This window comes from Nerophis ophidion, linkage group LG09 (genome assembly GCF_033978795.1).
Source record: "Nerophis ophidion isolate RoL-2023_Sa linkage group LG09, RoL_Noph_v1.0, whole genome shotgun sequence".
Taxonomy (NCBI): Eukaryota; Metazoa; Chordata; class Actinopteri; order Syngnathiformes; family Syngnathidae; genus Nerophis; species Nerophis ophidion.
In genome coordinates, this window is record NC_084619.1 from 73,377,700 (window position 1) to 73,404,733 (window position 27,034).

At 42.5% G+C, this 27,034-nt stretch overlaps 1 protein-coding gene across 1 annotated transcript in view; it reads left to right on the forward strand.

Annotated features, from left to right (window-relative positions):
- Positions 1-27,034, forward strand: part of LOC133559722 (calcium-activated potassium channel subunit alpha-1a-like) — a 572,272-nt gene that overhangs the window by 238,162 nt on the left and 307,076 nt on the right. Inside the window, exon 3 of the mRNA XM_061911767.1 lies at positions 17,637-17,698. Coding sequence (XP_061767751.1) covers positions 17,637-17,698 — 62 coding nt within the window. The remainder of the gene's footprint in view (positions 1-17,636; positions 17,699-27,034) is intronic.

Here is a 27,034-nt window from a genome sequence, read left to right on the forward strand (position 1 = left end):
GCCACTGCTAATGAATTTAGTTTATTTTTAAACTGTAGCAATACAATATTTAAAAGGGAACTGCACCTTTTTTTAATTTTTCCTATTGTTAACAATTATTATGAGACAACTTGTCTATTTTTATATTAGGATTTTAAAGATAATAAACGCTTGAAAGATGCGGCTAATAGGAGGAACTGTTGTAGTCTTCAAAACCTCTAAGTTAGCTTCAAAACCCTGATTTATATACACTGCAAGTATAAATATCATGTAGTAACATCTTCATAAAAACTTGTAATATATACGATATATACACTGCAAGTATATATACTGTGTATATGTATGTACATATATATATACATACATATATATATATGTATGTGTTTATATGGATGTAAATATACATATACATGTTTATGTATATATATGCATGTATCTATACATATGTGTATATACATATATACATGGATGTATATGTGCATATATATATGCATATATACTGTAACTATATATATGTATGTATATATATGTACATGTATGTATATGTATATGTGTATACATATACAAACATATATGTGTATGTATATATATATATATATATATGCAGTATGTATATGTATATATATATGTATATTTGTATGTATGTATATATATATACTCTATGTACTGTATATATATATATGTATGTATATATATATGTGTGTGTATATATATGTATATATATGTATATGTATATATGTATGTATATATATATATGTGTGTATATATATGTATATATACACGTGTATGTGTGTATATATATATGTATGTATGTGTATATATATATATATATATATATATATATATATATATATATATATGTAATTACTTAGGTAAGTAAGTAATTTACTTTTGTAAGATTGAAAAAACATTTCAATCATTTTTTAAAAAGGGGCGGCATGGCGCAGTGGGAGAGTGGCCGTGCGCAACCCGAGGGTCCCTGGTTCAAATCCCACCGAGTACCGACCTCGTCACGTCCGTTGTGTCCTGAGCAAGACACTTCACCCTTGCTCCTGATGGTTGCTGGTTGGCGCCTTGCATGGCAGCTCCCTCCATCAGTGTGTGAATGTGTGTGTGAATGTGGAAGTAGTGTCAAAGCGCTTTGAGTACCTTGAAGGTAGAAAAGCGCTATACAAGTACAACCCATTTATCATTTATTTATTTATTTGTCCAGCTTCAATATTCCTTCTTATACACTTTACAAGAAATACATTGGCGGCAAACTCCGTAGCTTGCTAGCTTGTTTGCGCTGGCTTTCGGAGACTCTTATTTTGTTAGCGCAGGCGCGATGGAGCGGCGCTTTTATTGTGAAGACAGGAACTGTGCGATCAGTCTTTAGGCTTTTGACGGGAAGTACGCTTGGAATAAAAAGTGTCTTTTTTCCTTTACACTTTTGATTGATTGATTGAAACTTGTATTAGTAGATTGCACAGTACAGTACATATTCCGTACAGTTGACCACTAAATGGTAACACCCCAATAAGTTTTTCAACTTGTTTAAGTCGGGTCATGTGACCGCCTGGCTCTGTTTGATTGGTCCAATGTCACCAGTGACTGCATTTGATTGGTGAAACGCAGCCATGCGTAAATTCTACTTTGAAGCTCTGTCATTGACCAAAACAAACATTAATAGATCGATAAAAAAAAGCAGCGAGTAGCGAGCTGAATGTACATAAATGGAACGGAGTAAAAGTAGCGTTTCTTCTCTATAAATATACTCCAGTAAAAGTAAAAGTATGTTGCATAAAAACTACTCGTCGAAGTACAATTTATCCCAAAAGTTACTCAAGTAAATGTAACGGAGTAACTACCCACCTCTGATTGACACTACTTATACATTCACACACACATTCACACACTGATGGAGGGAGCTGCCATGCAAGGCAGCCAACCAGCAACCATCAGGAGCAAGGGTGAAGTGTCTTGCTCAGGACACAACGGACGTGACGAGGTTGGTACTAGGTGGGATTTGAACCAGGAACCCTCGGGTTGCGCACGGCCACTCCCCCACTCGCCACGCCGTCCCGAAATGAGATGTTCTTATTCATACTTCATCATTTTGCGATATTGCCATATTTTTGCTGAAAGGATTTAGTAGAGAACATCGACCAGGGGTCGGGAACCTTTTTGGCTGAGCAAATATTTTAAAATGTATTTCCCTAAGAGCCATACAATATTTTTTTTTTACACTGAACAAAACTAAACACGTGCATTTTTAAGTAAGACCAACATTTCCAGAGAATAATAGATGTCTTATTCTTTGTAATAACATTGTTATTCTGAAGCTAACTGTGGAGGGGGCGTGGCCCGCGGTCCTGCAGCAAAGGCGGCATGGCGTAGTGGGTAGAGCGGCCGTGCCAGAAACCTGAGGGTTGCAGGTTCGCTTCCCACCTATGGACATCAAAGTCGCTGCCGTTGTGTCCTTGGGCAGGACACTTCACCCTTTGCCCCCGCTGAATGAATGATGAATGAATGATTGGTTCCCGACCCCTGCCCTAGACCCTGGCGCACATGCGCCCTTGTGTCGCCCAGCGTCCGATACTCCAGTACGTTTGCGGGAAAAAAAAAACATCTGACAGATTTAGCTCAGCACGTTAAATATAGAAGCAAGGAAGAGTAAGCGGTGCGTCGTCAAGGAGAAAACGTCTTCTCGGAAGCCTCGCGTTCAACTTCAACCAACGCTGGGAACCCGGCGGCATGTAAATCTGGGAACAAAGTGCCTGATGACATTTGCTGCAGCTGCTATTTTCATTTTTGATATCTCATTTTATTGGTGAAGGGATCCCCTTTGTCTGTCGGACATACCACAGATTTCCCCTCTCGCCGTTCTTTCGCGTTATTGGTTGTCCGTGTGTAGGGGGGATGGTGGAGAGGGGCTTCTCTGGCTCTCACAGCTGAATAACTGGGTCACTTTAAGATGATGACGCGCCTGCTCTGCTTAGATCCTCACTGGGTGCTCACTTTTTAAAGGGGAACATTATCAGCAGACCTATGTAAGCGTCAATATATACCTTGATGGTGCAGAAAAAAGACCATGTATTTCTTAAACCGATTTCCGAACTCTAAATGGGTGAATTTTGGCGAATTAAACGCCTTTCTGTTTATCTTGCTGGAGGCGATGACGTCAGAATGTGACGTCGCCGAGGTAACACACCCACCATTTTCATTTTCAACACATTACAAACACCGGGTCTCAGCTCTGTTATTTTCCGTTTTTTTGACTATTTTTTGGAACCTTGGAGACATCATGCCTCGTCGGTGTGTTGTCGGAGGGTGTAACAACACTAACAGGGAGGGATTCAAGTTGCACCACTGGCCCCAAGATGCCAAAGTGTCTGCCGCCAGACCCCCATTGAATGTACCAGAGTGGCTCCACATTTGACCGGCAATGCTAAGGCAGACATGGCACAGAGATCAATCGATCATCAATCAATGTTTACTTATATAGCCCTAAATCACTAGTGTCTCAAAGGGCTGCACAAACCACTACGACATCCTCGGTAGGCCCACATAAGGGCAAGGAAAACTCACACCCAGTGGGACGTCGGTGACAATGATGACTATGAGAACCTTAAAATAACTTGTGTGCGTCTCATGTTTTATATCATGCATAATTTGAGTTCAACATTAATATTTTAGCTAATAATATTTAAATTGGATTCAACCTCAGCAAAACTTTAGTTTTCGTAAACAAAACTTCCTGAGAACCACTAAATGGAACCTGTGTACTCCCAGTTTGTACCACACTATAGAGTTGTGGTGTATTGTGTACTGTATGCTATTAAATATGTATCAAGGGGCGGCGTGGCGCAGTGGTAGAGTGGCCGTGTGCAATCCGAGGGTCCCTGGTTCAATACCCACCTAGTACCAACCTCGTCACGTCCGTTGTGTCCTGAGCAAGACACTTCACCCTTGCTCCTGATGGGTGATGGTTAGCGCCTTGCATGGCAGCTCCCTCCATCAGTGTGTGAATGTGTGTGTGAATGTGGAAGTAGTGTCAAAGCGCTTTGAGTACCTAGAAGGTAGAAAAGCGCTATACAAGTACAACCCATTTATCATTTAACCTTGGAGAGGAGGAGATGTATGGATAACCTGCAGATGCATTTTCAACGATAGTCAACGAAATCACAAAGGTGAGTTTTGTTGATGTTGACTGCCAGCTAATCGATGCTAACATGCTACGCTAATCGATGCTAACATGCTATTTACCGGCGGTGCTAAAGCAGACATGGCACAGAGATGTATGGATAACCTGCAGATGCATTTTCAACGATAGTCAACGAAATCACAAAGGTGAGTTTTGTTGATGTTGACTGCCAGCTAATCGATGCTAACATGCTACGCTAATCGATGCTAACATGCTATTTACCGGCGGTGCTAAAGCAGACATGGCACAGAGATGTATGGATAACCTGTAGATGCATTTGCAACTATATTAAGTTTCCTTCCACCCACATTTAATGCGAAACAAACACTTACCAATCGACGGATTTAAGTTGCTCCAGTGTCAAAAGATGCAAAAGTCTTGATCGTTTGGTCCGCACATTTTACCGGCGATGCTAACGCAGCTATTCGGCCATGCTATGGCTATGAATAGCGTCAATAGCTATTCGCTCAATAGCTTCAGTTTCTTCTTCAATATTTTCATACTCCAACCATCTGTTTCAATACATGCGTAATCTGTTGAATCGCTTAAATCGCTGAAATCCGAGTTTGAATCCGAGCTAATGTCACTATATCTTGCTGTGGTATTCCCATTGTTTGTTTACATTGGCAGCACTGTGTGACGTCACAGGGAAATGGCCAGTGTCTTCGCAGAGAGCGAAAATAAGGCACTTTAAAGCTTTATTTAGGGATATTCCGAGACCGGTAAAATTTTGAAAAAAAACTTCAAAAAATACAACAAGCCACTGGGAACTGATTTTTATTGTTTTTAACCCTTTTGAAGTCGTGATAATGTTCCCCTTTAAGCAATGAGATGTTTCTCTTTTTCAACGAGCCGGGGCCTTTGTACTCGCTCAATTCGAGGGTTCAGTTTTTCGTTTTCCCAACAGCCATAACCATGGTGAACTCTCATAGGCACTGATTTTATACAAACCCCGTTTCCATACGAGTTGGGAAGTTTTGTTAGATGTAAATATAAACAGAATACAATGATTTGCAAATCCTTTTCAACCCATATTCAGTTGAATATGCTACAAAGACAAGATATTTGATGTTCAAACTCAAACACTTTATTATTTTTTGGGAAATAATAGTTAACTTAGAATTTCACGAATTTCACGCCACACAATTTCGATGTGAGACAGGTCTGGACTACAGGCGGGCCAGGAAAGTACCCGCACTCTTTTACTACGAAGCCACGCTGTTGTAACACGTGGCTTGGCATTGTCTTGCTGAAATAAGCAGGGGCGTCTATGATAACGTTGCTTGGATGATAAAATATGTTGTTCCAAATCCTGTATGGACCTTTCAGCATTAATGGTGCCTTCACAGATGTGTAAGTTACCCATGCCTTGGGCACTAATACACCCCCATACCATCACAGAGGCTGGCTTTTCAACTTTGCGCCTATAACAATCCGTAATGGTTATTTTCCTCTTTGCTCCGGAGGACACCACGTCCACAGTTTCTAAATATAATTTCAAATGTGGACTCGTCAGACCTGTTAGAATAATTATGTATTTATTATCATCATAACTATATGCTTAAGGGCCGTTACTATAAAGTATTGTCAATTTGTGCTGAAGCGTTTTTTCTGTAATTGTGCAGAACTAGCAATCCGAGAGATTGCTTGCCTTTCTTTCCTATGAGTGTTCTGTCCATATTCCGCATGCTGACTGCCAAGGCCAAACATTCTGTTCTGGGACCAGCACAAGAACAGACGGGGCGATAGCACCAAGTGTCAACATATTTGCAATTTTGTATTATCATATCTTGTGTCGAGTCCACTCCCCCCTTTCCCTCAGTCACAATGATGTAATAGGGATTGTTCTTTAGCAGAAAAACAGCCCCGAAGCATGATGTTTCCACCCCCATGCTTCACAGTAGGTTTGGTGTTCTTGGGATGCAACTCAGTATTCTTCTTCCTCCAAACACGACCAGTTGAGTTGATACCAAAATGGATACATGGATGATACAGCAGAGGATTGGGAGAATGTCATGTGGTCAGATGAAACTAAAATATAACTTTTTGGTATAAACTCAACTCGTCGTGTTTGGAGCATCCCAAGAACACCATACCTACTGTGAAGCATGGGGGTGGAAACATCATGCTTCGGGGCTGTTTTTCTGCTAAGGGGACAGGACGATTGATCCGTGTTAAGGAAAGAATGAATGGGGCCATGTATCGTGAGATTTTGAGACAAAACCTCCTTCCATCAGTGAGAGCTTTGAATGGTTGACCAAATACTTATTTTCCACCATCATTTACAAATAAATTCTTTAAAATTCCTACAATGTGAATTCCTGGATTTTTTTTTCACATTCTGTCTCTCACAGAATGATGAAAATTACAGACCTATGTCATCATTTTAAGTGGGAGAACTTGCACAATCGGTGGCTGACTAAACACTTATTTGCCCCACTGTATATATATACTGTATATATATATATATATATGTATATATATATTAGGGTATTTGTATCGAACCGTTTCGGTACGGGGGTTTCGGTTCGGCACGCGGGCGTACTGAACATATTCGGAAGCAGAAGTCTTCACAAGCTGCTCTGCTTTCTGCCTCTGTCTCTGCCTCATTGTCCCGCCCACACAACCATCTGATTGGTTACATACAAAGCCAATCAGCAGTGCGTATTCAGACTTCAGAACGATGTAGTCCATGCTTTAGCGTCGAGCAGATATTCGTCTAGCAGGGGAGGAGCGGACTCTACCCAAATTATGCTAAACACTTCCCAGTCACAACTATTACAAACATCACTATGAGCCCGGTGACCTTCTAGAAACTTAAACTGCAGCTCAGCTCGCTCACAGTATAGGCTTGAGATGAAGGCTAATTAGCTTTTAGCGTAACATTTTTCTGTGTGTGTGTGTGTGTGTGTGTGTGTTATTTCATTGAACTCCATTGTGTTTAGGGATGAATAGTCTCTCCTATTGCAATTGTACTATTTTTCAGCTATAGCTACATGGATCATTAGTAATGTAGCAGCCTAGTTTTGAATAGCAGGGTCCCTGCTATCACATGTTGATAAAAATACAACATTTACATAATAAAAGTCAACTACAGGCTTCCCAAATGTTGTAATAAATTAAGCATGATGAGTTGACATTAAACAGTTTCAATGGAAATTGTTTAATGTTGCACTTTTTATATGTAGAAGAAAGTTTTTTTTTCATTTTATTTAATCAAAGCAACAACTTGAGGCAGTTTAATGTGGATTAACGCGGGCATAATTATTATAGTGTTCCCAATGTTAAAAGGATAAGGTACACAAACAATCCTATATGCAGTTTGAGTAATACTAATTTTCTGCAAATGTAAAAACAAATATGAATTCTGACTAAAGAATTGGTGCCAATGGAAACTAAGAAAAGGGATTTGGGTACACTATCTGGAGCACAGGGAGGGGATCTTATGTTCGTGGATAACTCCTCTGGCAGGGGGCTACCCTCGTCTCTTTTAATGCACAGCATAGGACACATAGCAAGAGTGGTCCTCAGGTCCTGTTGATCAGGGGCAGTAGCTCCACAGCCACGGATCCACTTTTAAGCACTAATATCACAGTCAAAATGAAAGCTTGTTCCCATAGGCACCATAAACTGTTAATAATGTTTAGACAAAAGTGTATATTATATATACTATTATATTTATAGTATTTATATAGGTGTGAGTGTGTGTGTGATGGATATGTGTGTATTTTGGGTATATGCATGTGTGTATGTATGTGATTATGTGTGTATATGTATGTAGGTGTGTATATATATATATACATATATATATATGTATGTATGTAGGTGTGGGAAAAAAATCACAAGACTACTTCATCTCTACAGATCTGTTTCATGAGGGGTTCCCTCAATCATCAGGAGATTTTAATGGAAGCATTCACATACAATGGTTTATATAGGGCACAGAGTGGGTGGGTACAAGCAGGCGTAGGGTGTGGTGATTGGCTCATGTGTTACCTAGGAGGTGTTTCCGTCTATGGCGGCATGTTGAAATGATTTCACTGCGCTTGTTGAGGGATGACAGGTCTGGATGATATATAATAAACAGTTTCTCTTTGAAGCATAGGTTGCATCTTTTATTACCACTGTTGTAAGGTGAGCTGGATGCAAGAATTTGCCATGGTATTGAATATTCAACATTATTGTCTTTGAGGTTCCAAATGTGTTTGCTGAGTTCTGTAGAATTCTGCAAAGTCTGGTTTCTAAAGGAGGCGTTGTGATTATTCCATCTTGTTTTGAACGCTCCTTCGGTTAATCCTACGTACGTGTCGGATGTGTTAATGTCCTTGCGTATTACCTTTGCTTGGTAAACGACTGATGTCTTTGCGTATTGTTTACCAATCAAAGGTAATACGCAAGGACATTAACACATCCGACATGTACGTAGGATTAACCGAAGGAGCGTTCGAAACAAGATGGAATAATCACAACGCCTCCTTTAGAAACCAGACTTTGCAGAATTCTACAGAACTCAGCAAACACATTTGGAACCTCAAAGACAATAATGTTGAATATTCAATAACATGGCAAATTCTTGCATCCAGCACACCTTACAACAGTGGTAATAAAAGATGCAACCTATGCTTAAAAGAGAAACTGTTTATTATATATCATCCAGATTTATCATCCCTCAACAAGCGCAGTGAAATAATTTCAACATGCCGCCACAGACGGAAACACCTCCTAGGTAACACATGAGCCAATCACCACACCCTACGCCTGCCTGTACCCACCCACTCTGTGCTCTATATAATCCATTGTATGTGAATGCCTCCATTAAAATCTCCTGATGATTGAGGGAACCCCTCATGAAACAGATCTGTAGAGATGAAGTAGTCTTGTGATTTTTCCCACACCTACATATTGCGCTCTACCACGGTATCGAGCACTATTCTCTGGATAATCCAATCAAGACATATATATATATAGACTTCACCCTTGCTCCTGATGGGTGCTGGTTGGCGCCTTGCATGGCAGCTCCCTCCATCAGTGTGTGAATGTGTGTGTAAATGTGGAAGTAGTGTCAAAGCGCTTTGAGTACCTTGAAGGTAGAAAAGCGCTATACAAGTACAACCCATTTATCATTTATTTATTATTTATTTATATTATTGTATTATATATTGTAAATATATATTGTATATGTATAGGGGTGGGACCTAATAAGTTTACTTCTTCCCACTCCCTTTTGAGCCAATCTTGACATCTACAAAAGATTAGTCACATGTAATGTTTTCAATGTAGGTGTAAAAATAATGTATTTATATATTTCTTTTGTATTTTATGTCATTCTCTTGTTTTGTTTGCATGGCTCAAAATAAACCATTCATTCATTCATTGTTTACAAATTTGGTAAATAAATAACCCAAAAATTATATATTATGTTGTTTTTTTACTGTATCGAAAATGAACCGAACCGTGACCTCTAAACCGAGGTACATACCGAACTGAAATTTTTGTGTACCGTTACACCCCTAATATATATATATATACAAACATTTTATACTTTTGACGGTCATAATGTCCATAAAGTGCCATCTTTATGGATGCTGAATGTGAGCAGCTGGACATTTTGACACCTTTTCTGTGGTGTGACAGCATCCTTCTTTTTAGTTTTTGCTGACATTAGCAGTGTGACTCCTTTCATTCAATTACTGCCACGGTCACCTTCCAGCCATAAAAAGTAGTTACAGTACGGACTACAACACAGCAGCTGTAGCCAATGACCCCTCTCATCCAACATGGCCGTGTTATCATCCGTCATCTCCAGCCAGCCGCCCTCTGTGCTGCGTGTGTGCCAGCCAATGATGGCTTTGTCTTGTCAGGTTATTCAGTCTGACGCAACGGCGTGCCCTGAGATGGCCATCATGCCGCATTCAAGCGTCAACGCCATTAAATATGCAAGCCAAGTGCTTAATACCTGGAGCAGGAATGCGTGGGATCAATCTAGAGGGTCACGGTAGGAAAGTAATCAAGCTCCATCATCAATAATGGATGGCGCCGTTAGAACAGCGAGCTTCTTTTGTTCAACGGGATGAATAGGAGAGCGCGGTGCATCGTTCCGAAACATGATTGCAGCGGCACTATGTTGATGATGTGCTTATCACTTGGGTCGGAAATAGGGGGCTTGTGGGATGTACTCGCCGCCAAACTGCCGTGACGTGACGTCGTTGGGAAAACGACAATTTGTTCTATTTGTACTGCATGAAGAAGAAACAAACACGTGATGATACAGTTGTCTTTGATTGTTGTTTTGTTCTATTCATTCATTAATAAGCAACATAAAATTAAAGGGAATAAGCGGTAGAAAATGGATGGGATGAATGAAATGGAGCAGAAAGAAGTACAAACGTAGAAACTATTTTGCCAAAAGTACTTGGCCACCTGCCTTCACTCACATATGGACTTGAAGTGCCATCCCATGGGATCGTCCAAAATGAGCATTCAAAGTTCCTTTCACTGGAACTAAGAGGCCAAGCCCAACTCCTGAAAAAAACAACCCCACACCATAATTCCTCCTCCACCAAATTTCACATTCAACACAATGCACACCGAAATGTAGCATTTTCCATGCAACCTCCAAACCTAGACTGGTCCATCATTTCACTGGAACTAAGAGTCCAAGCCCAACTCCTGAAAAACAGACCCCACACCATAATTCCTCCTCCACCAAATTACACACTCGGCACAATGCACTCCGAGATGTAGCGTTCTCCTGGCAACCTCCAAACCCAGACTGGTCCATCATTTCACTGGAACCAAGAGGCCAGACCCAACTCCTGAAAAAAACAACCCCACATCATAATTCCTCCTCCACCAAATTACACACAAGGCACAATGCAGTCCGAAATGTAGCGTTCTCCTGGCAACCTCCAAACCCAGACTGGTCCATCATTTCACTGGAACTAAGAGGCCAAGCCCAACTCCTGAAAAAAACAACCCCACACCATAATTCCTCCTCCACCAAATTTCACACTCAACACAATGCACACCAAAATGTAGCATTTTCCTGGCAACTTCCAAACCCCAGACTGGTCCATCATTTCACTGGAACTAAGAGGCCAAGCCCAACTCCTGAAAAAAACAACCCCACGCCATAATTCCTCCTCCACCAAATTTCACACTCAACACAATGCACACCAAAATGTAGCATTTTCCTGGCAACCTCCAAACCTAGACTGGTCCATCATTTCACTGGAACTAAGAGGCCAAGCCCAACTCCTAAAAAAAACAACCCCACACCATAATTCCTCCTCCACCAAATTTCACACTCAGCACAATGCAATCCGAAATGTAGCGTTCTCCTGGCAACCTCCAAACCCAGACTGGTCCATCATTTCACTGGAACTAAGAGGCCAAGCCTAACTCCTGAAAAAAACAACCCCACATCATAATTCCTCCTCCACCAAATTTCACACTCAACACAATGCACACCAAAATGTAGCGTTCTCCTGGCAACCTCCAAACCTACACTGGTCCATCATTTCACTGGAACTAAGAGGCCAAGCCCAACTCCTAAAAAAAACAACCCCACACCATATTTCCTCCTCCACCAAATTCCACACAAGGCACAATGCAGTCCGAAATGTAGCGTTCTCCTGGCAACCTCCAAACCTAGACTGGTCCATCATTTCACTGGAACTAAGCGGCCAAGCCCTACTCCTGAAAAAACAACCCCACACCATAATTCCTCCTCCACCAAATTACACACTCAACACAATGCACACCGAAATGTAGCATTTTCCATGCAACCTCCAAACCTAAACTGGTCCATCATTGCACTGGAACTAAGAGGCCAAGCCTAACTCCTGAAAAACCAACCCCACACCATATTTCCTCCTCCACCATATTTCAAACAAGGCACAATGAACTCCGAAATGTAGCATTTTCCTGGCAACCTCCAAACCTAGACTGGTCCATCATTTCACTGGAACTAAGACGCCAAGCCAACTCCTAAAAAAAACAACCCCCACACCATAATTCCTCCTCCACCAAATTTCACACTCAACACAATGCACACCAAAATGTAGCATTTTCCTGGCAACCTCCAAACCTAGACTGGTCCATCATTTCACTGGAACTAAGACGCCAAGCCCAACTCCTAAAAAAAACAACCCCACACCATAATTCCTACTCCACCATATTTCAAACAAGGCACAATGAACTCCGAAATGTAGCGTTCTCCTGGCAACCTCCAAACCCAGACTGGTCCATCATTTCACTGGAATTAAGAGGCCAAGCCCAACTCCTGAAAAACCAAGCCCACACCATATTTCCTCCTCCACCAAATTTCACACTCAACACAATGCACACCGAAATGTAGCATTTTCCTGGCAACCTCCAAACCTAGACTGGTCCATCATTTCACTGGAACTAAGACGCCAAGCCAACTCCTAAAAAAAACAACCCCCACACCATAATTCCTCCTCCACCAAATTTCACACTCAACACAATGCACACCAAAATGTAGCATTTTCCTGGCAACCTCCAAACCCAGACTGGTCCATCATTTCACTGGAACTAAGACGCCAAGCCCAACTCCTAAAAAAAACAACCCCACACCATAATTCCTACTCCACCATATTTCAAACAAGGCACAATGAACTCCGAAATGTAGCGTTCTCCTGGCAACCTCCAAACCCAGACTGGTCCATCATTTCACTGGAATTAAGAGGCCAAGCCCAACTCCTGAAAAACCAAGCCCACACCATATTTCCTCCTCCACCAAATTTCACACTCAACACAATGCACACCGAAATGTAGCATTTTCCTGGCAACCTCCAAACCTAGACTGGTCCATCATTTCACTGGAACTAAGAGGCCAAGCCCAACTCCTGAAAAACCAAACCCCACACCATATTTCCTCCTCCACCAAATTACACACAAGGCACAATGCAGTTTGAAATGTAGCTTTCTCCTGGCAAACTCCAAACCCAGACTGGTCCATCATTTCACTGGAACTAAGACGCCAAGCCCAACTCCTAAAAAAAACAACCCCACACCATAATTCCTCCTCCACCAAATTTCACACTCAACACAATGCACACCAAAATGTAGCATTCTCCAGGCAACTTCCAAACCCAGACTGGTCCATCATTTCACTGGAACCAAGAGGCCAAACCCAACTCCTGAAAAAAACAACCCCACACCATAATTCCTCCTCCACCAAATTACACACAAGGCACAATGCACTCCGAAATGTAACATTCTCCTGGCAACCTCCAAACCCAGACTGGTCCATCATTTCACTGGAACTAAGAGGCCAAGCCCGACTCCTAAAAAAAACAACCCCACACCATATTTCCTCCTCCACCAAATTCCACAGAAGGCACAATGCAGTCCGAAATGTAGCGTTCTCCTGGCAACTTCCAAACCTAGACTGGTCCATCATTTCACTGGAACTAAGAGGCCAAGCCCAACTCCTGAAAAAACAACCCCACACCGTATTTCCTCCTCCACCAAATTACACACAAGGCACAATGAACTCCGAGATGTAGCGTTCTCCTGGCAACCTCCAAACCAAGACTGATCCATCATTTCACTGGAACTAAGAGGCCAAGCCCAACTCCTAAAAAAAACAACCCCACACCATATTTCCTCCTCCACCAAATTCCACACAAGGCACAATGCAGTCCGAAATGTAGCGTTCTCCTGGCAACCTCCAAACCTAGACTGGTCCATCATTTCACTGGAACTAAGAGGCCAAGCCCAACTCCTGAAGAAAACCAACCCCACACCATAATTCCTACTCCACCATCTTTCAAACAAGGCACAATGAACTCCGAAATGTAGAGTTCTCCTGGCAACCTCCAAACCCAGACTGGTCCATCATTTCACTGGAACTAAGAGGCCAAGCCCAACTCCTGAAAAACCAAACCCCACACCATATTTCCTCCTCCACCAAATTACACACAAGGCACAATGCACTCCGAGATGTAGCGTTCTCCTGGCAACCTTCAAACCCAGACTGGTCCATCATTTCACTGGAACTAAGAGGCCAAGCCCAACTCCTGAAAAAAACAACCCCACACCATAATTCCTCCTCCACCAAATGTCACACTCAACACAATGCACACCGAAATGTAGCATTTTCCATGCAACCTACAAACTCAGACTGATCCATCATTTCACTGGAACTAAGAGGCCAAGCCCAACTCCTAAAAAAAACAACCCCACAGCATATTTCCTCCTCCACCAAATTCCACACAAGGCACAATGCAGTCCGAAATGTAGCGTTCTCCTGGCAACCTCCAAACCTAGACTGGTCCATCATTTCACTGGAACTAAGAGGCCAAACCCAACTCCTGAAAAAAACAACCCCACACCATAATTCCTCCTCCACCAAATTTCACACTCGACACAATGCACACCGAAATGTAGCATTTTCCTGGCAACCTCCAAACCCAGACTGGTCCATCATTTCACTGGAACTAAGCGGCCAAGCCCAACTCCTAAAAAAAAACAACCCCACACCATATTTCCTCCTCCACCAAATTCCACACAAGGCACAATGCACTCCAAAATGTAGCGTTCTCCTGGCAACCTCCAAACCCAGACTGGTCCATCATTTCACTGGAACTAAGAGGCCAAGCCCAACTCCTGAAAAACCAAACCCCACACCATATTTCCTCCTCCACCAAATTACACACAAGGCACAATGCACTCCGAGATGTAGCCTTCTCCTGGCAACCTCCAAACCCAGACTGGTCCATCATTGCACTGGAACTAAGAGGCCAAGCCTAACACCTGAAAAAAAACAACCCCACACCATAATTCCTCCTCCACCAAATGTCACACTCAACACAATGCACACCGAAATGTAGCATTTTCCATGCAACCTACAAACTCAGACTGGTCCATCATTTCACTGGACCTAAGAGGCCAAGCCCAACTCCTGAAAAACCAACCCCACACCATAATTCATCCTCCACCAAATGTCACACTCAACACAATGCACACCGAAATGTAGCATTTTCCTGGCAACCTCCAAACTTAGACTGGGCCATCATTTCACTGGAACTAAGAGGCCAAGCCCAACTCCTGAAAAACCAACCCACACCATAATTTCTCCTCTACCAAATTACACACAAGGCACAATGCAGTCCGAAATGTAGCATTTTCCATGCAACTTCCAGACCCAGACTGGTCCATCATTTCACTGGAACTAAGAGGCCAAACCTAACTCCTGAAAAACCAACCCCACACCATAATTCCTCCTCCACCAAATTTCACACTCAACACAATGCACACCAAAATGTACCATTTTCCTGGCAACCTCCAAACCCTGACTGGTCCATCATTTCACTGGAACTAAGAGGCCAAGCCCAACTCCTGAAAAAACAACCCCACACCATAATTCCTCCTCCACCAAATTACACACAAGGCACAATGCACTACAAGATGTAGAGTTCTCCTGGCAACCTCCAAACCTAGACTGGTCCATCATTTCACTGGAACTAAGAGGCCAAGCACAACTCCTAAAAAAAACAACCCCACACCATATTTCCTCCTCCACCAAATTCCACACAAGGCACAATGCAGTCCGAAATGTAGCGTTCTCCTGGCAACCTCCAAACCTAGACTGGTCCATCATTTCACTGGAACTAAGAGGCCAAGCCCAACTCCTGAAAAAAACAACCCCACACCATAATTCCTCCTGCACCAAATTTCACACTCAACACAATGCACACCAAAATGTAGCATTTTCCTGGCAACCTCCAAACTTAGACTGATCCATCATTTCACTGGAACTAAGAGGCCAAGCCCAACTCCTAAAAAAAACAACCCCACACCATAATTCCTCCTCCACCAAATTACACACAAGGCACAATGTACTCCGAAATGTAGCGTTCTCCTGGCAACCTCCAAACCCAGACTGGTCCATCATTTCACTGGAACTAAGAGGCCAAACCCAACTCCTGAAAAAAACAACCCCACATCATAATTCCTCCTCCACCAAATTTCACACTCGACACAATGCACACCAAAATGTAGCATTTTCCATGCAACCTCCAAACCCAGACTGGTCCATCATTTCATTGGAACTAAGAGGCCAAGCCTAACTCCTGAAAAACCAACCCCACACCATATTTCCTCCTCCACCAAATTACACACAAGGCACAACGCACTCCACAATGTAGCGTTCTCCTGGCAACCTCCAAACCCAGACTGGTCCATCATTTCACTGGAACTAAGAGGCCAAGCCCAACTCCTAAAAAAAACAACCCCACACCATAATTCCTCCTCCACCAAATTTCACACTCAACACAATGCACACCGAAATGTAGCATTTTCCTGGCAACCTCCAAACCCAGACTGGTCCATCATTTCACTGGAACTAAGAGGCCAAGCCCAACTCCTGAAAAACCAAACCCCACACCATATTTCCTCCTCCACCAAATTACACACAAGGCACAATGCAGTTCGAAATGTAGCGTTCTCCTGGCAACCTCCAAACCCAGACTGGTCAATCATTTCACTGGAACTAAGACGCCAAGCCCAACTCCTAAAAAAAACAACCCCACACCATAATTCCTCCTCCACCAAATTTCACACTCAACACAATGCACACCAAAATGTAGCATTCTCCTGGCAACTTCCAAACCCAGACTGGTCCATCATTTCACTGGAACTAAGAGGCCAAGCCCAACTCCTAAAAAAAACAACCCCACATCATAATTCCTCCTCCACCAAATTACACACAAGGCACAATGCACACCGAAATGTAGCATTTTCCATGCAACCTCCAAACCTAAACTGGTCCATCATTGCACTGGAACTAAGAGGCCAAGCCTAACTCCTGAAAAACCAACCCCACACCATATTTCCTCCTCCACCAAATTACTCACAAGGCACAATGCACTCCGAAATGTAAAGTTCTCCTGGCAACCTCCAAACCCAGACTGGTCCATCATTTCACTGGAACTAAGAGGCCAATTCCAACTCCTGATAAAAACAACCCCACATCATTTTCTATATCACCCAGTCCTACTTCGAGGTCAGTAAGCACAACCAAAAGTATGCCGGACATTAGGCGCACCGTGTTATAAGCCGCACTGTCAATTTTAGAGAATATGAAAGGATTTTAAGTGCGCCTTATAGTCCGGAAAAAGAACGGTAAGTGAACACAGTCTCAAAGGAATATAATCCGACAAAACTCTTGAAACTGCCGCCCTCTTCATAATAAAGTTAGAATAGCCCTGCAGTGGACTGACTAGTCCCAGCAAAGTAGATTCTCAATGCAAGAAGGACATTGTGTCTTTTATTTACCTTGAGTGATTGCACACGGCGAGCATCCAATAGGTTGTGTTTGCCGACATGAAGGTGAGCATCCATTATTCAAGACTGTCCATCAATCACCGTTCGAGCCCAGGATGACAACACATTGCTGGTTTTGCAAGACTCTAAATGTGTTCTTCTTCTCTTGTCGTTGTAGGTGGTGTTGGTGTTTGCACTCAGCATCGGGGCGCTTGGAATATACTTTATTGACTCCTCAGAGTAAGTATTTCTTTACTTTTCCTTTGAGAACTTGGGTAATGCGGTCCCCTTTTGTGCAGCCCTGATGAGTAAAATATGCATGACGTCATCCTTAAGTACGGCCTATGAAGCACGTGTACGCACACATGCGGGCGCCGCAGGCCGCGTTTGAGGATTTGTCAATGGGAGGCATGTCAGTTTCCACGGCAACCGTCCCCCCGGTTGGCAGTCACCCAGCATCACATTGCGGGCCTGGCGTGGCTCCCGACAACCACTGCAGCGCCGCACGCCGTCCTCAGAAGTTTGGCTTTGAAGTGGAAGAGTTGTGCTTTTTCATGATTAAATGGATTTATGGCGCACGTTTGGTTTGGTGAGAAAGTTGGCAAGTTTTGATAATGGATGCAAATACACTATAAATGCCGTCTAAAATCCCACATTTGGTCTAGAATACTTTTTGCCCGAGGGCAATAGTTTTATAATATATATATATATATATACATATACATATATATATATATATACAAACCCCGTTTCCATATGAGTTGGGAAATTGTGTTAGATGTAAATATAAACAGAATACAATGATTTGCAAATCCTTTTCAACCCAAATTCAGTTGAATACACTTCAAAGACAACATATTTGATGTTCAAACTTTATTTTTTCTTGCAAACAATAATCAACACGTCCCAAAGTAGTTGGGAAAGGGCATGTTCACCACTGTGTTACATCACCTTTTCTTTTAACAACACTCAATAAACGTTTGGGAACTGAGGAAACTAATTGTTGAAGCTTTGAAAGTGGAATTCTTTCCCATTCTTGTTTTATGTAGAGCTTAAGTTGTTCATCTTGTTGTCTTGTTGTCGTGTTTTACGCTTCATAATGCGCCACACATTTTCGATGGTAGACATGTCTGGACTGCAGGCGGGCCAGGAAAGTACCCGCACTATTCTACTACGAAACCACGCTGTCGTAACACGTGGGTTGGCATTGTTTTGCTGAAATAAGCAGGGGCGTCCGTGATAACGTTGCTTGGATGACAACATATGTTGCTCCAAAACCTGTATGTACCTTTCAGCATTAATGGTGCCTTCACAGATGTGTAAGTTACCCATGCCTTGGGCACTAATACACCCCCATACCATCACAGATGCTGGCCTTTGAACTTTGCGCCTATAACAATCCGGATGGAGATTTTCCTCTTTGTTCCGGAGGACACCACGTCCCCAGTTTCCAAATATAATATGAAGTGTGGACTCGTCAGACCACAGAACAGTCTTCCACTTTGCATCAGTCCATCTTAGATGATCTCGGGCCCTGCGAAGCCGGGGGCGTTCCTGGGTGTTGTTGAAAAAATGGCTTTCGCTTTGCATAGTAGAGTTATAACTTGCACTTACAGATGTAGCGACCAACTGTAGTTACTGACAGTGGTTTTATGAAGTGTTCCTGAGCCCATGTGGTGATATCCTTTACACACTGATGTCGGTTTTTTTATGCAGTACCACCTGAGGGCTCAAAGGTCCGTAATATCATCGCTTACGTGCAGTGATTTCTCCAGCTTCTCTGAACCTTTTGATGATTTTGAATTCCTTGCAATTGCTCGTTGAGAAATGTTGTTCTAAAACTGTTCGACAATTTGCTGACAAATCGGGGACCCTCACCCCATCCTTGTTTGTGAATTACTTAGCATTTCATGGAAGCTGCTTTTATACCCAATCATGGCACCCACCTGTTCCTAATTAGCCTGCACACCTGTGGGATGTTCCAAATAAGTGTCTGATGAGCATTCCTCAACTTTATCAGTATGTATTGCCACCTTTCCCAACTTCTTTGTCACGTGTTGCTGGCATCAAATTCTAAAGTTAATGATTATTTGCAAAAAATAAAAATGTTTATCAGTTTGAACATCAAATATGTTGTCTTTGTAACACAATTTCCCAACCCATATGGAAAAGGGGTTTGTATATATATATATATATATATATATATATATATATATATATATATATATATATATATATATATATGTGTGTGTGTGTGTGTGTGCGTGCATGCGTGCGTGCGTGTGTCTGTATGTATATATATATACATATATATATATATATATTTATGTGTATATATATATATATGTGTGTGTGTGTGTGTGTATGTGTATATATATATATATATATACGTATATATATATATATATATATATATATATATATATATATATATATATATGTGTATATATATATATATATATATATATATATATATATATGTATATATATATATATATATATATATAAACAAAAAATATATTTTTGTTTCATCTGACCACAGAACTTTCCTCCAGAAGGTCTTATCTTTGTCAGATAAAACCAATATTGAGCTGTTTGGCCACAATACCCAGCAATATGTTTGGAGTAGAAAAGGTGAGGCTTTCAATCCCAGGAACAACGGCCCTACTGTCAAACATGGTGGTGGTACTATTAATGCTCTGGGCCTGTTTTTCTGCCAATGGAACTGGTGCTTTACGGAGAGTAAATGGGTCAATGAAAAAGGAGGATTACCTCCAAATTGTTCAGGACTAACTAAAGTCATCACCGCGGAGGTTGGGTGTTCCAACAGGACAATGACCCCTTAAACATGTCAAAAGTGGTAAAGGAATGGCTAAATCAGGCTAGAATTAAGGTTTTAGAATAGCTTTTCCAAAGTCCTGACTTAAACAGATTTAAATTACTAATATTTGCAAGTGTTTTTGCGGCACAGCGCCATCTGCTGGTTGTTTTCAGGCATTACCGCTTATTCCCTAACATCCCCCGGTGTGTCGTATCTGTGGTAAAACAGTGTTAACTTTGCATGAGGGCTAAGGCAGCCCCTCGGTGTCCTCTCACTCACAACCCTCAACATTTAGAAAGGGTAATTACTATCATTAAAAGTCTGCAATTATTGATTTTGTCCGTGTGGGTTGGTGTTGTTTTGTACGTGCAGCGACGCTCAATTAGAGTGGAATATTTCTGTTTCAAATGAAGGTATGAGTTAATTTAATTATTCATTCTTCAGTGCGAGGCCTCACGCCAGGTGAGCAGGACAATATTATCCATCCATTTGCAACCGCTTATTCCCTTTGGGGTCCAGGGGGCGCTGGTGCCTATTTCAGCTGCAATCCATAATGAGTCAATATTTGTGACTGGTGGAGAGAAATAAAGTTCCATAATAAGTAGGGCTGGGCAACGATTAAACATTTTAATCGAAGTTAATCGCACTATTTCTCCGATTAATCGCGATTAACTGCATTGTATACGCAAAGCCCAATAATGAATTCAAAAGTAGTGTGTAGTGCACCTTTATTGGAATATTCTCCCACATGAACAAAAGCGCCAAAACATTTGTTGTGCAAACACAATTTAAATCAGTCCTTGTTAAACAGTAGCAGTTAAATAGCATGTTTGATGAAAATCAACTCCAAAAATGTAAATACAAACATTTAAGCTTATTGCCACTGCCAGGGTATTTAAGTTATCCTGTTTGTTATGGAAAATAAATATAATCTACATACAAATCTCTGAGCCACAATCATAACATCTGAACAGGCAATTTCTGAGGTAACAGCAGAAACATTTTTTTTTATCAGGGATCTTATGTTTAAAAAACCTATATTATAGGTAGTGGGCTGTTTTAGGGAATTTTGGATCAAATTATCTGTAGTAGCAATATTAATAATGTTGTGTTTATTCTGCGTAGTGCACTTAAAATAATTATGACCATATCTAGGAATTGATATGATGGGAATTTTGCTTGGTGCTTTGATAAACTGAAGGCATCATATACATGGTACTATATTGTGATGTTATGAGCCAGGGGAAAAAAGAACTACCCTACCCAGCATGCAACAGGAGTGACGAGCATGCTAGGTTGTGTCGCCATGACGGCATCTTGTATGTTGTGATATGCACGCTCTGAAAGCAAACGTTAAGAACTCAGCCAACACTCCTGGTCTGCATTATTCATAAATAGACAGACAACACATATACTCCGCTGCTTCACAGGCCGCTGGATGTAGACGGCAAAGTATTCCCATGCTAGCTAGCCGCTCTAGCAAGCACGCCTCATTCAGTCCAAAACGGCCCGATCTATCCACATCCAGAATTGTCTGGCGGTCGTAAGTGATCCCGGAGTGACCACGCTGTAAGCCAGCCATGACATTTGCAGAATTGTCCGGTATTTTTGCCAAATGTTCCATCTTTTTAAGAAAAGGCGTTAACAAAATAAAAGCATGTAAACAACATACGCAAATGTGCGATAAAATAATTGTCGGCGTTAATAGATTGATGAGTTAACTCGTAATTAACGCATTAATTTGCCCACCCCTAATAATAAGTGGTGACACGTAACGCAGCGAGTTCTCAGGGATGCCGGGATAGATGTAACGCACGCCATGTCCGTAACGTAAATAGCCTTCGGAGTTGGTCGAAGCTGCTCGGCGTTGATAAGGAGTCCCCCGGCGAGGAGTGCATCACAATGTCAGTTGTGGGATATGGACGGCTGCTCTGATGGATTAAGGCAATACATTTAAAGTGCGCGGTAATAAACTGCACAATGTGTACAACGTGTGTGGACGTACTGTACACACACGCCAGCTACAATATTGGATGACATCCTCCTGAAAGGCACTCCTAATATTTCTGTTACTTTATTTAGCAACATGGGTTGTATTAATAAAAGGCTCTCAGTAAGATGCAGTGTCAGTGGACGACAACCACAACAACATCTCTTCAGACAGCTCCTGTGGGACATACCGATATATATATATATATGTATATATATATATATATATATATATATATATATATATATATATATATATATATATATATATATATATATATATATATATATATATATATATATATACATATTAGGGGTGGGCAAATTAATGCGTTAATTATGAGTTAACTCATCAATCTATTAACGCCGACAATTATTTTATCGCACATTTGCGTACGTTGTTTACATGCTTTTGTTTTGTTAACGCCTTTTCTTAACAAGACGGCGTGGAGGGGCTCTTGGTAAAGATGGAACATTTGGCAAAAATACCGGACAATTCTGCAAATGTCATGGCTGGCTTACAGCGTGGTCACTCCGGGATCACTTATGACCGCCAGACAATTCTGGATGTGGATAGATCGGGCCGTTTTGGACTGAATGAGGCGTGCTTGCTAGCATGGGAATACTTTGCCGTCTACATCCAGCGGCCTGTGAAGCAGCGGAGTATATGTGTTGTCTGTCTATTTATGAATAATGCAGACCAGGAGGGATGGCTGAGTTCTTAACGTTTGCTTTCAGAGCGTGCATATCACAACATACAAGATGTCGTCATGGCGACACAACCTAGCATGCTCGTCACTCCTGTTGCATGCTGGGTAGAGTAGTTATTTTATTCCCTGGCTCATAACATCACAATATAGTACCATGTATATGCGTTCAGTTTATCGAAGCACCAATCGGAAAATTCCCATCATATCAATTCCTAGATATGGTCATAATTATTTTAAGTGCACTACGCAGAATAAACGCAACATTATTAATATTGCTACTACGGATAATTTGATCAAAAATTCCCTAAAACAGCCCACTACCTATAATATAGGTTTTTTAAACATAAGATCCCTGGTAAAAAAAATGTTTCTGCTGTTACCTCAGAAATTGCCTGTTCAGATGTTATGATTGTGGCTCAGAGATTTGTATGTAGATTATATTCCGCTTATCCGAGGTCAGGTCGCGGGGGCAGCAGCCTAAGCAGGGAAGCCCAGACTTCCCTCTCCCCTGCCACTTCGTCTAGCTCTTCCCGGATCTTCCCCGTGGCCTCCTACCGGTTGGACGTGCCCTAAACACCTCCCTCGGGAGGCGTTCGGGTGGCATCCTGACCAGATGCCCGAACCACCTCATCTGGCTCCTCTCCATGTGGAGGAGCAGCGGCTTTACTTTGAGTTCCTCCCGGATGGCAGAGCTTCTCACCCTATCTCTAAGGGAGAGACCCAAACTCATTTGGGCCGCTTGTACCCGTGATCTTATCCTTTCGGTCATGACCCAAAGCTCATGACCATAGGTGAGGATGGGAACGTAGATCGACCGGTAAATTGAGAGCTTTGCCTTCCGGCTCAGCTCCTTCTTCACCACAACGGATCGGTACAACGTCCGCATTACTGAAGACGCCGCACCGATCCGACTGTCGATCTCACGATCCACTCTTCCCTCACTCGTGAACAAGACTCCTAGGTACTTGAACTCCTCCACTTGGGGCAGGGTCTCCTCCCCAACCCGGAGATGGCACTCCACCCTTTTCCGGGCGAGAACCATGGAGGTTCTGATTCTCATTCCGGCCGCTTCACACTCGGCTGCGAACCGATCCAGTGAGAACTGAAGATCCCGGCCAGATGAAGCCATTAGGACCACATCGTCTGCAAAAAGCAGAGACCTAATCCTTCGGTCACCAAACCGGAACCCCTCAACGCCTTGACTGCGCCTAGAAATTCTGTCCATAAAAGTTATGGACAGAATGGGTGACAAAGGACAGCCTTGGCGGAGTCCAACCCTCACTGGAAACGTGACCGACTTACTGCCGGCAATGCGGACCAAGCGCTGGCACTGATCATACAGGGAATTTTAATAATGAATAAGGGAAAAACGGACATTTTAGTTTTTGGTCCGGCCCTCACTGACTTGGGACCATTGCAAGATTATGTGCGTCCCAAAGTCAGCAGCCTTGGCGTCACTATAGACAGCCATTTTGAACTAGACTTCACGGTGGCAGAGGGGTTAGTGCGTCTGCCTCACAATACGAAGGTCCTGCAGTCCTGGGTTCAAATCCAGGCTCGGGATCTTTCTGTGTGGAGTTTGCATGTTCTCCCCGTGACTGCGTGGGTTCCCTCCGGGTACTCCGGCTTCCTCCCACCTCCAAAGACATGCACCTGGGGATAGGCTCCTCCCACCTCCAAAGACATGCACCTGGGGATAGGCTCCTCCCACCTCCAAAGACATGCACCTGGGGATATGCTCCTCCCGCCTCCAAAGACATGCACCGGGGAATAGGCTCCTCCCACTTCCAAAGACATGCACCTGGGGATAGGTTGATTGGCAACACTAAAATGGTCCCTAGTGTGTGAATGCGAGTGTGAATGTTGTCTGTCTATCTGTGTTGGCCCTGCGATGAAGTGGCGACTTGTCCAGGGTGTACCCCGCCTTCCGCCCGATTGTAGCTGAGATAGGCGCCAGCGCCCCCCGCGACCCCGAAAGGGAATAAGCGGTAGAAAATGGACGGATGGATGGATTTCTATTTTACTGTTTTAATTGATTTTACCCTTTAAAATAGTTTTTAATGATATTTGTTTTGATATTGTTTTTATTGGTTTTATATTAATTTATTTTTTGTTTTTATTCAGTCATTGGTGGAGCATAATATGTATATATATATTTTTATTTTATTTTATTTAATTTTTATTTATTTATTTTTACAATTGTTTTAACATGGCTGTGCAGCACTTTGGAAACGTTATTGTTGTTTAAATGTGCTATATAAATAAAGTGGATTGGATTGGATTGGGAGCGGACCGCCACAATAAGACAGTCCGATACCCCATACTCTCTGAGCACTCCCCACCGGACTTCTCGAGGGACACGGTCCAATGCCTTCTCCAAGTCCACAAAGCACATGTAGACTGGTTGGGCAAACTCCCATGCACCCTCAAGAACCCTGCCGAGAGTATAGAACTGGTTGTATTCAGTGTTAATAGATATTACATGGTTCTCACGGAAATACTTTTTAAAATATTTGGCTCCGGACCCCTGCCATAGAGTCATTTTCTGTATCGCACAGAGACAAACCCGCGATATATGGAGTGTATTGATATATCGCCCGGTCCCAACGTGACGTGATACAACTCAACCGGTCTGCTTTTCGTCCAACCCCCATCCCTTTTATTCCCCCCCCCCCCCAGGGGGGACACCAGCTATTGTCTGTGGTCTTAATGCCACATAGGGGCTGGTTTTACTTTGAAAGAGTGGCAAAAGTTGGCAGGTTGTGTAACAATTAGGGATGCACCGAAATGAAAATTTGTGGCCGAAACCGAAGCCGAATAAAACTTAAACGCTTGGCCGAAGGCCGAATAATGAATGCAGTTTTTCACAATCACTATTATGTTAGATCCACTATGGACTGGACTTTCACAATATTATGTTAGATCCACTATGGACTGGACTCTCACTATTATGTTAGATCCACTATGGACTGGACTCTAACACTATTATCTTAGATCCACTATGGACTGGACTCTCACTATTATGTTAGATCCACTATGGACTGGACTCTCACTATTATGTTAGATCCACTATGGACTGGACTCTCACTATTATGTTAGATCCACTATGGACTGGACTCTCACATTTTAATGTCAGATCCACTATGGACTGGACTCTCACACTATTATGTTAGATCCACTATGGACTGGACTCTCACTATTATGTTAGATCCACTATGGACTGGACTCTCACTATTATGTTAGATCCACTATGGACTGGACTCTCACTATTATGTTAGATCCACTATGGACTGGACTCTCACTATTATGTTAGATCCACTATGGACTGGACTCTCACATTTTAATGTCAGATCCACTATGGACTGGACTCTCACACTATTATGTTAGATCCACTATGGACTGGACTCTCACTATTATGTTAGATCCACTATGGACTGGACTCTCACTATTATGTTAGATCCACTATGGACTGGACTCTCACTATTATGTTAGATCCACTATGGACTGGACTCTCACACTGTTATGTTAGATCCACTATAGACTGGACTCTCACTATTATGTTAGATCCACTATGGACTGGACTCTCACTATTATGTTAGATCCACTATGGACTGGACTCTCACATTTTAATGTCAGATCCACTATGGACTGGACTCTCACACTATTATGTTAGATCCACTATGGACTGGACTCTCACACCCCGCGTCCCCTCTTCTGTGCTCCCATCAAACAAATAAAGACAAATGTAGGACAAAGTCTCCTCGGGCTGCTTTTTAAAGGGCCGCCCTTGTTCCTGCTCCAGTTCCCGCTTGCATGCACGCTCGGGGGAGAGACGGATGGAGACCCTGTCAGGGCCGAGAGAACCAGAACCTGTAACTCTATCGTTAGCGCGTGATCGGTGTCAACGCTGGAAAAAGAAATGGTTCCTAATGACTAATTAATGGGGTAAACTGAGAAATATGGCGGAGCTCACACTCGCCTAAATAGGGCGCTCCTTTCCCGGGGTGTTGACAGCACCTGGCAGGCAGGGTCTGCATTTGGACCAGAGGAGGGGGT